The sequence below is a fragment of the Salvelinus namaycush genome, chromosome 22 (genome assembly GCF_016432855.1).
Source record: "Salvelinus namaycush isolate Seneca chromosome 22, SaNama_1.0, whole genome shotgun sequence".
In the NCBI taxonomy this organism is placed as follows: Eukaryota; Metazoa; Chordata; class Actinopteri; order Salmoniformes; family Salmonidae; genus Salvelinus; species Salvelinus namaycush.
Window position 1 is genome coordinate 20,050,628 of NC_052328.1, and position 16,223 is coordinate 20,066,850.

Below are 16,223 nucleotides of genomic sequence, written 5' to 3' on the forward strand. Positions count from 1 at the left end.
TTGATGTAAAATAACCTTTAGACAATCTTGATGTTCTGCACCATCTAGTGGAGTAAACCGAGTGGCACATGACCTTTACCAGCAGGCCACAGTACATGTAAGGGGGACACACTCCACGTGTCAACTTTGTGTGTAACCCTCAGCTAGTATTTATGCATGCCATGACCAACCATGGCTGTTAAGGACTCCAAATGAGGCACTGAAAACCCATCAGAAAGGACAACCTGTTTGTTTTTAAAACACGCTTTATTCCTTCATAGTTACATTTGGCAGTAGATCAACACTTTCCAAATACTGGCTCTAGATATGAGCATTGATCTGAGGATTAGACAAAATTGAAATATTTCTGATTGCTAAAAACACAGTTATGATAAGAGTCTAGTGGACGGAAAATGTTCAATTCAGTGCTTTCTATGGATTGTTTACCTATGCTTGTTAGTAGGGTTTATTTTAGACTTTCTCTCAACACATACGTGGACGTGAAGTGTGTGTTAGTAGGGGTCGTCTATGTTCTGTGTGAAGTGTTCTCCAGTGTACAGGCCATAGTGAAGTGTTTGTTGCTGGGCTGCAGCCCAGGCCATCTGCAAGCTGCTGAAGCGAACAGACCATTCACCCTGGGGGTCTACCACCACCACTCCCCCCAGACCTCCCACCCTCTCCTTCATATAGGCCAGGGCCTCGTCTGCTGCTGCCTCCGCGCTGCGCCCTGCAGGGGACACACCAGGGAGGGAGGATGAATGGATGGATTGATGTATGGATGAGGTTATAAATGGATGGAGTTACTGAAGATTGCATGTCAATCAATCTTTTTTTCCCCATAAATCGTGTGTGTTACCTTGCTCCATGTGGAACAGGATGAGTCTAGCCAGAGTGACCTTCATGATGGCTTCACCCTCGCCCGTCGGGGACACCGCTCCAACCCTGTTATCAGCATAACACCCACACCCTGAAACACATACACACTGCTTTTCACACACTATAAGAGGGAAACATCTGCTACACGTATTGACTTTCATGTGGTCTTAAAGCCTGTTGGAATACTTGAAAAATCAGTCTTCCGTAATGAATTACCAATCTGACAACTGGATTGGTAGAAGTGGGGTGGAAACCTTTTCTAGCCTTGATAGCCTGGCTTAGTTGTAACATGCCTGGTTGTCTGAGGGTGCAGTTTCCACTTTAAGCTGCTAGATGGCAAGGTAAACAATAGAATAGACTACATTTACAGAATGCTCTTTACAGGTACCAAAAAGAAAAGTTGTAAACAAACCGAGTATTAAAAAAATGCCCTGCACCTTTAAGGGTATTTTATTGACAAGCCAGTCAGCCAGTCACCTCTTTGGTGCTCTCCCCTTGGGTGTCAGGTGAGTTTCCCATAAAAAAGAGTGGAAAAAAACGTAATATGGCAACATATTGTGACAAGGAAGCTATAAGGAAAATACATTGGATTTGAAAAAAGTAATCAACGTAAACTGTTGTTTTGAGAAAATTGAAATTTCAACCACAGAATTATGATACCAATTTTCAACATAGACAAACCTTGTATAAAATTTTGAATTTGTACCTTTGAAACAATGTCAGATCTTCAACATTATACACACCATTAGAAAACAACAAAAAACAAGTCGGCTGGGCAGCACCTCCTACTGGAGAGATGATCTACAACTATTCATTTGGTATCCTATCCAGGGTTTTAACCAAGCCTGGCTTAGCTTTTATATTTGTCACTGACTACTACCAATGTGCCATCAGTGAGAATAATTATTGAGAGATCTCTTAATAACTAAATACTGTATATTCACAGTTGCTATCGAAGTCATTCCAAAGGGTAGGTTTAACAGCAAATGAAATGCAACAATACATCATCAATGATGGTATTTAGGCCTACATAGCATCTGCAAAGTCATCAACAGCTATTGTTTCAATTCAACCCAGGGTTCAGCTAAAAATAGACAACAAATTACCAAAGGCCTGATTTCTAATGTAATCTTCAAGATAATCATTAATATGTTGGATTTACATCAACATCTCATCCAAAAATCCAAGTTAAAGAATAGGACTAAATCAAATCAAACTTTATTTAAAAGGGAATTTAAAGTTTGATTAGATGAAGTCCTATTCTTTAACTTTGGTTTTGGTTGAGATGGAGACGTGAATCCAACATATCAATTATTCATTTGTAGACAAACTGGAATTAAAGCCAGACTAAGTCAGTGGCACAAAATATATATATCTCCTTCATATGTTGATATTTGGTTGCGGTACACTTTTACAATAGGGTAAATAGACTATTAACTGGTCGAGAAGATAACAAATTATATGTCAGATTCACATCTACAACTGTACCAAAATACAATTTAAAGAATAGGATTAAGAATATTTAAAATGTTTTAATCAAAATGTTTTAATAAATTAGGTCCACGATTGCTCTAAATGATTAATACAGGCACCATTCACAAAGGTTAATTTAGGAGAGATGTGAATACAGCACTAATTTAACTTTTATATAAAATAAGTGTGTTCTCACTATCGCACCCTTTGATAAACACAGATATTAAACGGTTTTTCCAAAAATATGTTGTGATAAATTCTCTTTGTGTGTATCAGATCGTATGTTTAGCACAATTCTGCTTTGTAATAACCTGTCTTGGTTGGGTTCATGCGAGTGACGGATTGACTACACAAAGGAATAAACCACAGTATCACTCATAAGCAATTTGTCAGTACGCCCAGAACATTGATCAGGGAACTTAAAGGAGTAATACAATATCTCAGTTTCAAGGTAAGAAGCCTGGTGTGGTATCAGTCAGTCACATGTAGGAACCAACCATGCTTATATGACTTGTTTGTGTAGCAGTATAATACGACTGAAAGAGAACCCCCCCTTTGGAGTTTCACCAGGCTTGTATTGAGTTAGTGAACCTCTCCGGTCATGATAATAAAGATTGCTTCATTTACTGTGATTTGAGTCCTTAGTGGTGAATTTCCACAACCTTGTCGTCCCGTCTCGAAGCTTACTTACCAAAATTGGTCCACAAGGGCCAAAGCTGGATTGTGAAAAAGTGCTTATACTCGGGTAACCTCCGTCAACTACTACATATCTTAGATGCTTCATCAGAAACAACAGCTCCTTGGGCTGCATTATCTCTCGATGCAGAAAAAGCTTTTAATAGACGAGAATGGTCATACAGTGCCTTCGGAAAGTATTCAGACCCCTTGACTTTTACACATGTTATGTTTTAGATATTTTTGCAAATGTATTAAAAATAAAAACAGAAATACCTAATTTACATAAGTATTCAGCTCAGCCCCTTTGCAATGAGACTCGAAATTGAACTCAGGTGCATCCTGTTTCCCTTGAGATGTTTCTACAACTTGACTAGAGTCCACCTGTGGTAAATTCAATTTATTGGACATGATTTGGAAAGGCACACAACCTGTCTATATAAGGTCCCACAGTTGACAGTGCATGTCAGAGCAAAAACCAAGCCATGAGGTCGAAGGAATTTTCCGTAGAGCTCAGAGACAGGATTGTGACGAGGCAAAGATCTGTCTGTAGCATTGAATGTCCCTAAGAACACAGTGGCCTCCATCATTCTTAAATGGAAGAAGTTTGGAACCACCAAAACTCTTCCTAAAGCTGGCCGCCTGGCCAAACTGAGCAATCGGGGGAGAAGGGCCTTGGTCAGGGAGGTGACCAAGAACCTGATGGTAACTCTGACAGAGCTCTAGAGTTCCTTTGTGGAGATGAGAGAACCTTCAAGAAGGGAAAACATCTCTGTAGCACTCCATCAATCAGGCCTTCATGGTAGAATGGCCAGACGGAAGCCACTCCTCAGTAAAAGGCACATGACAACCCGCTTGGAGCTTTCCAAAAGGCACCTAATCACTCTCAGACCATGAGAAACAAGATTCTCCGGTCTGATAAAACCAAGATTGAACTTTTTGGCCTGAATGCCAAGCATCACATCTGGAGGAAACCTGGCACCATCCCTACGGTGGAGCATGGTGGCAGCATCATGCTGTGGTGATGTTGTTCAGTAGCAGGGACTGGGAGACTAGTCAGGATCGAGGCAACGATGAACGGAGCAAAGTAGGGAGAGATCCTTGATGAAAAACTGCTCCAGAGCACTCAGGACCTCAGACTGGGGCGAATGTTCACCTTCAAACAGTACAACGACCCTAAGCACACAGCCAAGACAATGCAGGAGTGGCTTTGGGACAAGTCTCTGAATGTCCTTGAGTGGCCCAGACAGAGCCTGGAATTGAACCCAATCGAACATCTCTGGAGATACCTGAAAATAGCTGTGCAGCAACGCTCCGCATCCAACCTGACAGAGCTTGAGAGGTTCTGTAGAGAAGGATGGGCAAAACTCCCCAAATACAGGTGTACCAAGCCAACAGTTTGGGAAAGGCCCTTTCCTGTTCCAGCATGACATTGCCGTAGTGCACAAAATGAGTTCCATACAGAAAAATGGTTTGTTCGAGATCGGTGTGGAAGAACTTGACTGGCCTGCACAGAGCCCTGAACTCAACCCCATCGAACACCTTTGGGATGAATTGGAACGCAAACTGCGGAGGAGGAGGCTATTAAAGCAGCAATGCCCGTGATTTTGGAATGAGATGTTCGACGAGCAGGTGTCCACATCCTTTTGGTCATGTAGTGTATATAAACAGCTTTTGGAAAGCACCATATTCTGAGCTATCCATTAAAGTATGTTCGACATATCTAATTGAATCTGAACAACCCTTTAACCGGAATACAATATGGAAAAATATGACCTTGGCATCCCATAAACCGAACCATCAATTTATCGATTTTAAGTTTGTTCACAGACTGTATTTAACATCGAGGAAACGTTTTACGATAAAATTGGCCCCAACTCCCAACTGTTCAGCGTGTTCCCTAAATCAGGTAGGCACATTCCCAGGGGAGTCCCCTGCAGTTAAATGCTTCTGGGGCAAAGTTACAAAATGTATTTCAAAGTGCATCATTTTATACTGTATATTCAAAGCTTTGCATCTAGTGTGTTACTTAACTATGATAGCCCCTTGAATCTCTCAATCTGAGAAGATTACTGCTGACAGGCAGCATTGCTGCAAAATAAACAGGCTCGTGGATGGGAAATGGGGGGTGGGTTAGGGTTATCTTTCTATGCATTTCAGTCAGTTCTTTTGTACTTGTAACCTCCCTGAGATTTTTTTTGACTTTGAATGTAATCTCAACTGCAATCCATGTCATTTGGTGGTGCTATTATATGGAGTGCAGTGATAACACATATTTAGAAGACAACTAAACCAAAATCTGACATTGTTCTTCCAGTGGAATTTGGTTGTGCTTTTAAAAGGTTGAAAGCATAGTAATGCCACATTGAATTGCCAATCTTCTGGTTGTCTTTTTGAGAGGGTGAATAAAGGTTGACATCACGCTGAAATGACGTGATGTGCCCAGTGGGAAGGGCCTACGGGAGTAGGAGATGGCCTAGTCAAGTTAATGTGTGCCTCAGTTCAACCTGTGAGTATTGATTCTTTGTTGTGCCAACTTATTTATACTACTGTGTTTGTGAAGTTCATGCATGCTTCCTACCTTTTTATATGGACCATACGTCCTAAATAACAAAAGGTCATGTTAACGGACATTATCTCATAGAACAGAACGTATAAGACCTCCTAAACCTGTGTTAACCTCAGAACTCATCCCAAAACCCAATTCTTTCCCCCACAGGAATGACCAGAGGTAGAAAATGCCAACTAATTTCAATTTCTTACGACTACAAGCTGGCGAGCTCTAAATGCATATCTGTACATTTACTGGCCTATTTAACCTTTTAAGTTACTTTTCTCTTTACAAAAAACACACTTCACTCAACTCACACAAAGTTGTGTATTGAATGCATTGGTTGGTTGGTTAGTGGTGACATAACCCTATTTATAATATCTGCCTGGTTCTTACCGGACAACCTGTGGTGGGTTACAAACTCTACAGTCAGCACTCAGTATATAGCAGGCGAGGGCTCAGAACGGTTCCAGGTAGCCCTTACGTTTGTAAACTAGTGATCTATGAAACTCTTGACAGTGATTCACTTCGAAAGGCATGTCAGTGAATGGGGATATTTGGGTGAATTGCATAGCTGATCATTGATTGTTTACCAGCATCACTGATTAACATGAGAACATTTCTCACCACGAGACTCCACTTACCACTTCTTCAATTACATGCAAGTAATAGATTGTTTAACCCCTGTTCTGTGTATGTGTGTAAATGTATGTGCATATGTTGTGTACGTACTGTATGCCTGTGCCTCTGCACTTCTATGAAGCAATCTATGAGTGTGAGGTAGCAGTTTGTGTTGTTCAGACTGCTGGCTGTAATAATCTCCATAGTGAAATATTAACCCAGCAGGTCGTGAGTGAGTGGCTCCACTCCACCACACATTCCTCCACGTCTCAGCGGTCAGGGTTCACCAAGCCACTCAGCTTTCTGGATCACTGTTAAAGCTGCAGGTCTCTTCCTCATTTCTCCACTCCTCTCTTTCTCTCTCCTACTTCCTCTCCACATCTCTTTACCTCATATGACAATACATCAGATGTCTCACCGATACATGCTGTGTCCCCCACCCTGCCCTCCATCTTGTTCAGCAAGCCACCGGTGGAGGTGGCACAGGCTATGTTCCCCTCTGCATCCACTGCCACCGCCCCTACCGTACCCATCTTCCCCCTGTGACAGACACACTTCAATTAAAAATGTCATTAACATCTATCATACCATGCTATGTTATATCATGTCACACATCTCATCATGTTACAATCCATTTCAATATCTATCTAATGTATTCAACTCTATGGTATGAAATATCATGTCATGCTTTATCTTACATCTGGCACTCCACCGGGTTGGCATCAGCTGCCAGGTTCTTCTTCCAGCACATACGGGCATACTCTGTGATCAGTGATTCCTCTGGCACCTCGGGTACACCCATCGCCCGGGCAAACTGATTGGCACCCTCTCCAGTCAGACACAGATGGCTCGTCTGCAATGGGTAACGGGCTCATTCAATGGGGAATAATGTTCAAGATGTAGTTCTGTCCTTGTCTATTAATATTCTGTATTATGTCATTATCATGTTTCATGTGGGCCCCAGGAAGAGTAGCTGCTGCTTTTGCAACAGCTAATGGGGATCCTAATAAAATACCAAACACCCTGAACTGCTGTATGATCAACATTTTGTCTAAGCAAATTGTGTGTGTGTGTGTGCCTCTGTGTGTGTGTGTGTGTGTGTGTGTGTGTGTGTGTGTGTGTGTGTGTACAGTACCTTGTCCATGACCAGTCTGGCCAGTTGTACAGGGTTGGCCACTTTTCTGACCGCAGAGACAGCTCCGCTGGCCAGATATCTCCCGTCCATCACGATGGCGTCCATCGCCACCTCGCCCTTAGCGTTCAACACCGAGCCTAGCCCTGATGCATGCAGAGATACAAGAGGACTCAGAGACATGTCTTCAGATTATGGCGCCGATGGAGATTGCAGCATCGCGACTAGCTCTTAAACTCTGCAGTATTTTGTTTGTTTATGTACTCTCTTTTACTTTATTAGCTCAGGAATTGTTGTGTCATTACATACAGCCGGGAAGAACTATTAGATATTAGAGCGGCGGTAACTCACCAGAACTACCATCATTACGACCAAGATTACGACTTCCCTGGAGCAGATCCCTTGATTACACTCTGGAGAGCAATCAAACTTATTCCAGAGGCCGACCCAAAACAACGCCGGCGAAGGAGAGGTACTCGAGGTGGCCTTCTAGTCCGACTCAGGATGCGTGCACACCATCCACCGCTCCCGAGTATTTTACTCGCTAATGTCCAATCTCTGGATAATAAAATATGCAAACTGGAAACCACATATCCTGAGGCTGCATTTATTGTAGCTGGGTATTTTAACAAAGCAAATTTGAGGAAAAGGCTCCATAAATTCTATCAACATATTGATTGCTGTACTCGCGCTGCTAAAACCCTCGACCATTGCTATACTACCTTCCAGAATGCATATAAGGACCTCCCCCGCCCTCCATTCGTCAAATCGGACCACGATTCCATCTTGATCCTCCCCTCCTATAGGCAGAACCTCAAACAGGAATCACCCGTGGTGAGGTCTATTCAACACTGGTCTGACCAATCGGAATCCACGCTTCAAGAATACTTTGACCACGCGGACTGGGATATGTTCAGAGTAGCTTCAGAAAATAATATTGGCACATATACCGATATGGTGAATGAATTTATCAGGAAGTGCATAGGAGATGTTGTACCCACTGTGACTATTAAAACCTACCCCAACCAGAAACTGTGGATAGATGGGAGTATTTACGCAAAACTGAAAGCACAAACCACCGCATTTAACCAGGGCAAGAAGACTGGGAATATGGAAGAATGCACACAGTGTAGTTATTCCCTCCACAAAGCAATCAAGCAGGCTAAACGTTGGTATAGGGACAAAGTTGAGTCCCAGTTCAACGGCTCAGACACGAGACGCATGTGGCAGGATCTACAGACAATCACGGATTATAAAAGGAAAACCAGCCACGTCGCGGACACCGACGTCTTGCTTCTGGACAGGCTGAACACCCGCTTCACTAGCTTTGAGGATAATACAGTGTCACCGACACGACCCGCTACCAAGGACTGTGGGTTCTCCTTAGCCGGGGCCGACATAAGACATTTAAGCATGTTAACCCTCACAAGGCTGCTGGCCCAGATGGTATCCCTAGCCGCGTCCTCAGAGCATGCGCAGACCAGCTGGCTGGTGTGTTCACAGATATATTCAATCTCTCCCTATCCCAGTCTGTTGTCCCCACATGCTTCAAGATGGCCACCATTGTCCCTGTATCCAAGAAAGCAAAGGAAATTGAACTAAGTGACTATCGCCTTGTAGCATTCACCTCTGTCATCATGAAGTGCTTTGAGAGTCAATGATCATATCACCTCCACCTTACCTTTCACCCTAGACCCTCTTCAATTTGCTTACCGCCCCCAAAAGATCCACAGACGATGCAATCGCCACAACACTGCACACTGCCTTGTCCCATCTGGACAAGAGGCATACCTATGTACGAATGCTGTTCATTGACTATAGCTAAGCATTCAACACCATAGTACCCTCCAAGCTCATCATCAAGCTCGAGGCTCTGGGTCTGAAGCCCGCCCTGTGCAACTGATAGGTGAAAATTATCTGTTAATTGAATGATTAGAATATTCCGCCCTGAAACATATAATTGTATGGAATTGATTAGAATGTATAAAATCATAATCAATAAATGTGTAGTTCTAGTCAGAATTAGGGTAAAGACAATATGTCTTTATGGTATTTTAAACACAGACTGTCTGAGCTTGGTGCCGACCTGACCAGAGATTTGGGAGAGAACGGGGAGTATGTCTCAAGGACAAGGTCACTAATCTCTGTCGGCTGGGTAGCAGGACATGTGTGTGCATCTGTTTGTGTGTATGTGTGGGCGTGAGAAGTCAGTATAAAATGTATTATTTTGTATTCTTGACTTTAGAACGTTGCCGTGAATAAACCTTTTTGACTATTTTAGCTGGGCCTCCGTCTGTTTCATTCGACCAGGATCTTACAAATTCTGGTTTGCAGACTGAGTAATATAATTAAATTGGGTTATATACCTTGAGAACAAAATTCTCTTATCAGCAACTGGGTCCTGGACTTCCTGACGGGTCGCCCCCAGGTGGTGAAGGTAGGAAACAACCCCTCTTCGCTGATCCTCAACACCGGGGCCTCACAAGGGTGCGTGCTCAGCCCACTCCTGTACTCCCTGTTCACCCGTGACTGCGTGGCCAAGCACTCTTCCAACTCAATCCTCAAGTTTGCAGACGACACAACAGTAGTAGGCTTGATTACCAACAACGATGAGACAGCTTAAAAGGAGGAGGGGAGGGCTCTGGGAGTGTGGTGCCAGAAAAATAACCTCTCACTCAAAGTCAACAAAACTAAGGAGATGATCATGGACTTCAGGAAACAGCAGAGGGAGCACCCCCCTATTCACATCGATTGGACCGCAGTGAAGATGGTAGAAAGCTTCAAGTTCCTCGGCATACACATCACTGACAAACTGAAATGGTCCACCCACACAGACAGTGTGGTGAAGAAGGCGCAACAACGCCTCTTCAACCTTAGGAAGCTGAAGAAATTTGGCTTAACACCTAAAACACTCAAACTTTTACAGATGCACAATTGAGAGCATCCTGTCAGATTGTATCACAACCGCAAAGCTCTCCAGAGAGTGGTACGGTCTGCCCAACGCATTACCGGGGGCAAAATTGCCATAGGGTGCATTACCGGGGGCCACCCAATGCCATAGGGTGGCCAAAAAGATCATCAAGGACATGAACCACCCGAGCCACTGCCTGTTTACCCCGCTATCATCCAGAAGGCGAGGTCAGTACAGGTGCATCAAAGCTGGTACCGAGACTGAAAAACAGTTTCTATCTCAAGGCCATCAGATTGCTAAACAGCCATCACTAGCACATCAGGGACGGCTGCCTATAGACATAGATTAGGAATCACTGGCCACTAAGTAAATGAAACACTAGCCACTTTAATAATGTCTCCTTATCTTGCATTACTCATCTCATATGTATAAACTACACCCCACACTATTCTACGGTATCTTAGTCACTTTTAATTTGTGTTTACATATTGCATCACCCATTTCATATACTGTATTCTATACCACACCACTGACTGTTAAACAGCCATCTCCAGCACATCAGAGGATGCTGCCTATAGACATAGATTAGGAATCACTGGCCACTAAGGAAATGAAACACCAGCCACTTCAATAATGTCTCCGTATCTTGCATTACTCATCTCATATGTATAAACTGTACTCTTAGTCACTTTAATTGTTTGTAAATATTGCATCACCCAGCTCAAATGTATACAGTTGAAGTAGGAAGTTTACATACACCATAGCCAAATACATTTAAACTCAGTTGTTCATCATTCCTGACATTTAATCCTAGTAAAAATTCCCTGTCTTAGGTCAGTTAGGTTCACCACTTGATTTTAAGAATGTGAAATGTCAGAATAATAGAGAAAGAGAGATTTATTTCAGCTTTTATTTCTTTCATCACATTCCCAGTGGATCAGAAGTTTACATACACTCAATTAGTATTTGGTAGCATTGCCTTTTAATTGTTTAACTTGGGTCAAACGTTTCGGGTAGCCTTCATCCCACAATAAGTTGGGTGAATTTTGGCCCATTCCTCCTGACAGAGCTGGTGTAACCGAGTCATGTTTGTAAGCCTCCTTGCTAGCACACACTTTTGCAGTTCTGCCCACAAATTTTATATGGGATTGAGGTCAGGGCTTTGTGATGGCCACTCCAATACCTTGACTTTGATGTCCTTAAGCCATTTTGCCACAACTTTGGAAGTATGCTTGGGGTCATTGTCCATTTGGAAGACCCATTTGCAAACATGCTTTAACTTCCTGACTGATGTCTTGAGATGTTGCTTCAATATATACACATCATTTTCTTTCCTCATGATGCCATCAATTTTGTGAAGTGCACCAGTCCCTCTTGCAGCAAAGCACCCCCACCACATGATGCTGCCACCCCGTGCTTCACGGTTGGGATGGTGTTCTTCGGCTTGCAAGCCTCCCCATTTTCCTCCAAATATAATGATGGTCATTATGGCGTTTTTGGAGCAGTGGCTTCTTCCTTGCTGAGCGGCCTTTCAGGTTATGTCGATATAGGACTCGTTTTACTGTGGATATAGATACTTTTCTACCCATTTCCTCCAGCATCTTCACAAGGTCCTTTGCTGTTGTTCTGGAATTGATTTTCAGTTTTTGCATCATAGTACGTTCATCTCTAGGAGACAGAACGCGTCTCCTTCCTGAGCGTTATGACGGCTCCGTGGTCCCATGGTGTTTATACTTGCGTACTATTGTTTGTACAGATGAACGTGGTACCTTCAGGCGTTTGGAAATTGCTCCCAAGGATGAACCAGACTTGTGGAGTTCTACAATTGTTTTTCTGAGGTCTTGGCTGATTTCTTTTGATTTTCCTATGATGTCAAGCAAAGAGGCACTGGGTTTGAAGGTAGGCCTTGAAATACATCCACAGGCACACCTCCTGTGGATATATATCATAGTACGTTCATCTCTAGGAGACAGAACGCGTCTCCTTCCTGAGCGTTATGACGGCTCCGTGGTCCCATGGTGTTTATACTTGCGTACTATTGTTTGTACAGATGAACGTGGTACCTTCAGGCGTTTGGAAATTGCTCCCAAGGATGAACCAGACTTGTGGAGTTCTACAATTGTTTTTCTGAGGTCTTGGCTGATTTCTTTTGATTTTCCTATGATGTCAAGCAAAGAGGCACTGGGTTTGAAGGTAGGCCTTGAAATACATCCACAGGCACACCTCCAATTGACTCAAATTATGTCAATTAGCCTATCAGAAGCTTCTAAAGCAATGACATCATTTTCTGGACGTTTCCAAGCTGTTTAAAGGCACAGTCAACTTAGTGTATGTAAACTTCTGACCCACTGGAATTGTGATACAGTGAATTATAAGTTAAGTAATCTGTCTGTAAACAATTGTTGGAAAAATGACTTGTGTCATGCAACTATAGTTTGTTAACAAGAAATTTGTGGAGTGGTTGAAAAATGAGTTTCAATGACTCCAACTTAAGTGTATGTAAACTTCCGACTTCAACTGTATACTGTACTCTATACGATGCCACTCTTAGTCCAATCCCGCTCTGATATATATGTATATCCATTATTTAATAAGATATATGTGTATTTTGAGTATATGTTGTGAAACTGTTAGATATTACTGCACTGTTGGAGCTAGAAGCACACGCATTTCGCTACACCCGCAATAACATCTGCTAAACACGTGTAGGTGACCAATAAAATGTGATATTCTTTATCAACCTTTCTTTATCCAGGTTAGTGTCATTGACAGTAAAATCTGGTAGCACTTCATTTTATGGTACTGTTTCTACTGGTGTTTACAACACCAACAAAAAAGTACAAGATAAATGAATAATTATTTGGTAATTCCATGTTAATATTGCGTAATTATTACCATGGAACCATGTACCAAGTAAATATAGGTGGAGCTATTTACCTTATCTGACCCTTATAGCTGATCTCAGAGGGCCCAGGTGTTTTTTCTCTGGCCATGTGACCTGGCTAGGGAAAGACTCCGGGCCCTAGTCATGGCGGTGTGTTTACCTGCGTTGTAGTGGTGGTCATTCTCCAGCAGAGTGACGGCCTCCACCACAGCATCCATGGCACTGCCCTGCCCCTGGAGTTTGGAGTATCCCCCCCTGACTGCAGCCCGGACCCCAGCACAAGCAGGCTGCACACGCTTTTTAGGGATGAACCCCGCTCCCCCATGGACCACCAACACAGGCAACATGTCTGCCAGAGAGGCCTGGGAGAGAGAGGTGGTAAGACAGTTACAGCGATTTAAAGAGGTTATACTAAAGAGGTTTAACTTCTTATGGCTGCAGGAGCAGTATTGAGTAGCTTGGATGAAAGGTGCACAGAGGTGCCCATAGTAAACTTCCTGCTCCTCAGTCCCAGTTGCTAATATATGCATATTATTATTCATATTGGATAGAAAACACCCTGAAGTTTCTAAAACTGTTTGAATTATGTCTGTGAGTATAACAGAACTCATATGGCAGGCAAAAACCTGAGAAGTTCCACTTCCTGTTTGAATTTTTTCTGAGGTGGCAGATTTTCAACCAAGCTCTCATTGAAATTACAGCGAGATATTGATGAGTTTTCACATCCTACGGCTTCCACTAGATGTCAACAGTCAATAGAACTTTGTCTGATGACGCTAATGTGAAGGGGGGCCGAAGGAGACAGGAATTAGTCAGGTCTGCCACGAGCTGACCATGCTTTCACATGCGCATTCACATGAGGAGGACCTCCTTTCCACCGCTCTTCTGAAGTCAATCTAATTCTCTGGTTGGAACGTTATTCAAGATGTATGTTAACAACATTCTAAAGATTGATTCAGTACATCGTTTGACATGTTTCTACTGACTGTTACGGAACTTTTGGACATTTTGTCACGTTATAGTGGACGCGCTTTGTGACTTTGGAATTGTTACCAAAAGCGCTAACCAAAGTAGCTAATTGGACATAAATAACGGACATTATTGAACAAATCAAGCATTTATTGTGGACCTGGGAGTCCTAGGACTGCATTCTGATGAAGTTCATCAAAGGTAAGGAAACATTTATCATGTATTTTCTGGTTTCTGTTGACCCCAACATGGCGGCTAATTTGGCTATTGTTCTGAGCTCCGTCTCAGATTATTGCATGATTTGCTTTTTCCGTAAAGTTTTTTTGAAATCTGACGCAGCGGTTGCATTAAGGAGAGGTATATCTATAATTCCATGTGTATAACTTGTATTATCATCTACATTTATGATGAGTATTTCTGTTGAAACGATGTGGCTATGCAAAATCACTTGATGTTTTTGGAACTAGTGAATGTAACGCGCCAATGTAAAATCCAATTTTTTGTTATAAATATTAACTTTATCAAACAAAACATGCATGTATTGTGTAACATGAAGTCCTATGAGTGTCATCTGATGAAGATAATCAAAGGTTAGTGATTCATTTTATCTCTATTTCTGCTTTTTCTGACTGCTATCTTTCGCTGGAAAAATGGCTGTGCTTATTGGGGTTTGGTGGTGACCTAACATAATCGTTTGTAGTGCTTTCGCTGAAAAGCATATTTGAAATCGGACACTTTGGTGCAATTAACAACAAGATTACCTTTAAAATGATATAAGACACATGTATGTTTGAGGAATTTTAATTATGAGATTTCTGTTGTTTGAATTTGGCGCCCTGCACTTTCACTGGCTGTTGTCATATCGATCCCGGTAGCGGGATGCAGCCATAAGAAGTTATTAAAGAGGTTTGTGTTACACATGGGCTCATGGGGATGGCCACATTGATATTTAAACTATATTGAAATGGAGGTGTCCTGATTTAACCAGTGTCTAATAATACGGACATCCTGGGTAGATGAACAAGTCACCACCAAAAAAACTGATTAAAACCATTGTTGGGTTAGAGCTGGGCAGGAACAAAAGCCAGCACTGTGTCTCATCACGACCAAGCGGTGGCCACTGGTGTACATCATACTCCCCATTGTGCCAGACTGACAGTTGTTTTGTTTGGTCAGGAAAAACTCCTGGCCCGTGCACACTTAATAATAGTTTCCACAGGTCCATCCGTTAGCATTGAAACGGCTCTTACGTTTCATATTATAGTGTAGCCTACTCAATATAATTTAAACCAGTTGTCAGCACAATTTGTGCAAAGGAATAATTGAATGCATCCGAAACGAATGAAGATGGACTTTAAGCTTAGACACGACCAAATGCATTCTTGGAGCAATGGACACGCATCGGAATGTGTGAAAAATAACACTATTCGATGTTGACATAATATACATTTGTATACACACGGAGATAGTATGCACCCATCATTTTTGCTGAGAAATTTTTCTAGTGTTCATATTTCTTTCTTACCAGATAATCGGTCGATGTTCAGCTCTCGACACCAGCGCTGTTATTAACATATGTACTAGTCTTCCATCACCAGCACTTCCTCTTCTTCGATGAGGTTTAACGGCGGTTGGCAACCAATAAATGTTGTAACCCCGCCACCTACTAGACTGGAGTAGAACTCCCTTGTACTTTGCTTGAAAATATAAATAAATAAACAAATACCCTACCATCTAACACTACACTCACAAACAAATACAAATAACACCACCTACTCCACTATTTAAATCTATTTAGTCCTAGCGTAGGCCAACAACCTGAAAGGATGGGACACAAACACTTAACAAACCCTGCAACTCTTCTGATGTCAAGTCTCGCACACCCAAATACCTCTATGCAGCTGCCACCACAACCTCTATTTTCTGTGACTTACTTTCCATCCCTGGAGTACAGTTGATAACCATTGCTATAAATCCAATCTTACTGAAACATATATCACTTGTTGGCCTATCCCTCTGTACTGGTACAGATCTACTGTCCCTTGACCCATCTTCCTCTACATTCTTCACTGCCTCAGCATATGACAACTTCTGCACTACTCTAACCCTGGAAACCTCAACCTGCCTCTCTCGCACAGGACATTTCTGATTC

At 42.4% G+C, this 16,223-nt stretch overlaps 1 protein-coding gene across 1 annotated transcript; it reads right to left on the bottom strand.

Annotated features, from left to right (window-relative positions):
- Positions 1 to 227: 227 nt before the first annotated feature.
- Positions 228 to 15,721, bottom strand: LOC120017647 (isoaspartyl peptidase/L-asparaginase-like). The gene is made up of 7 exons (XM_038960555.1): positions 15,597 to 15,721; positions 13,263 to 13,464; positions 7,311 to 7,453; positions 6,874 to 7,028; positions 6,594 to 6,715; positions 836 to 946; positions 228 to 706 (listed from the first exon to the last, which is right to left on the bottom strand). The coding sequence occupies exons 2-7, from the start codon at positions 13,447 to 13,449 to the stop codon at positions 492 to 494; spliced, it is 933 nt and encodes a 310-aa protein (XP_038816483.1). The 5' UTR covers positions 13,450 to 13,464; positions 15,597 to 15,721; the 3' UTR covers positions 228 to 491.
- Positions 15,722 to 16,223: the final 502 nt, after the last annotated feature.

Coding starts and splice junctions, on each gene's coding strand:
- LOC120017647 (XM_038960555.1), bottom strand. CDS start 13,449: ATGTTGCCTGTGTTGGTGGTCCATGGGGGAGCGGGGTTCATCCCTAAA. Junction 7,454..13,262: donor TGACCACCACTACAACGCAG/GTAAACACACCG, acceptor TGCATGCATCAG/GGCTAGGCTCGGTGTTGAAC. Junction 7,029..7,310: donor CCAGACTGGTCATGGACAAG/GTACTGTACACA, acceptor TACCCATTGCAG/ACGAGCCATCTGTGTCTGAC.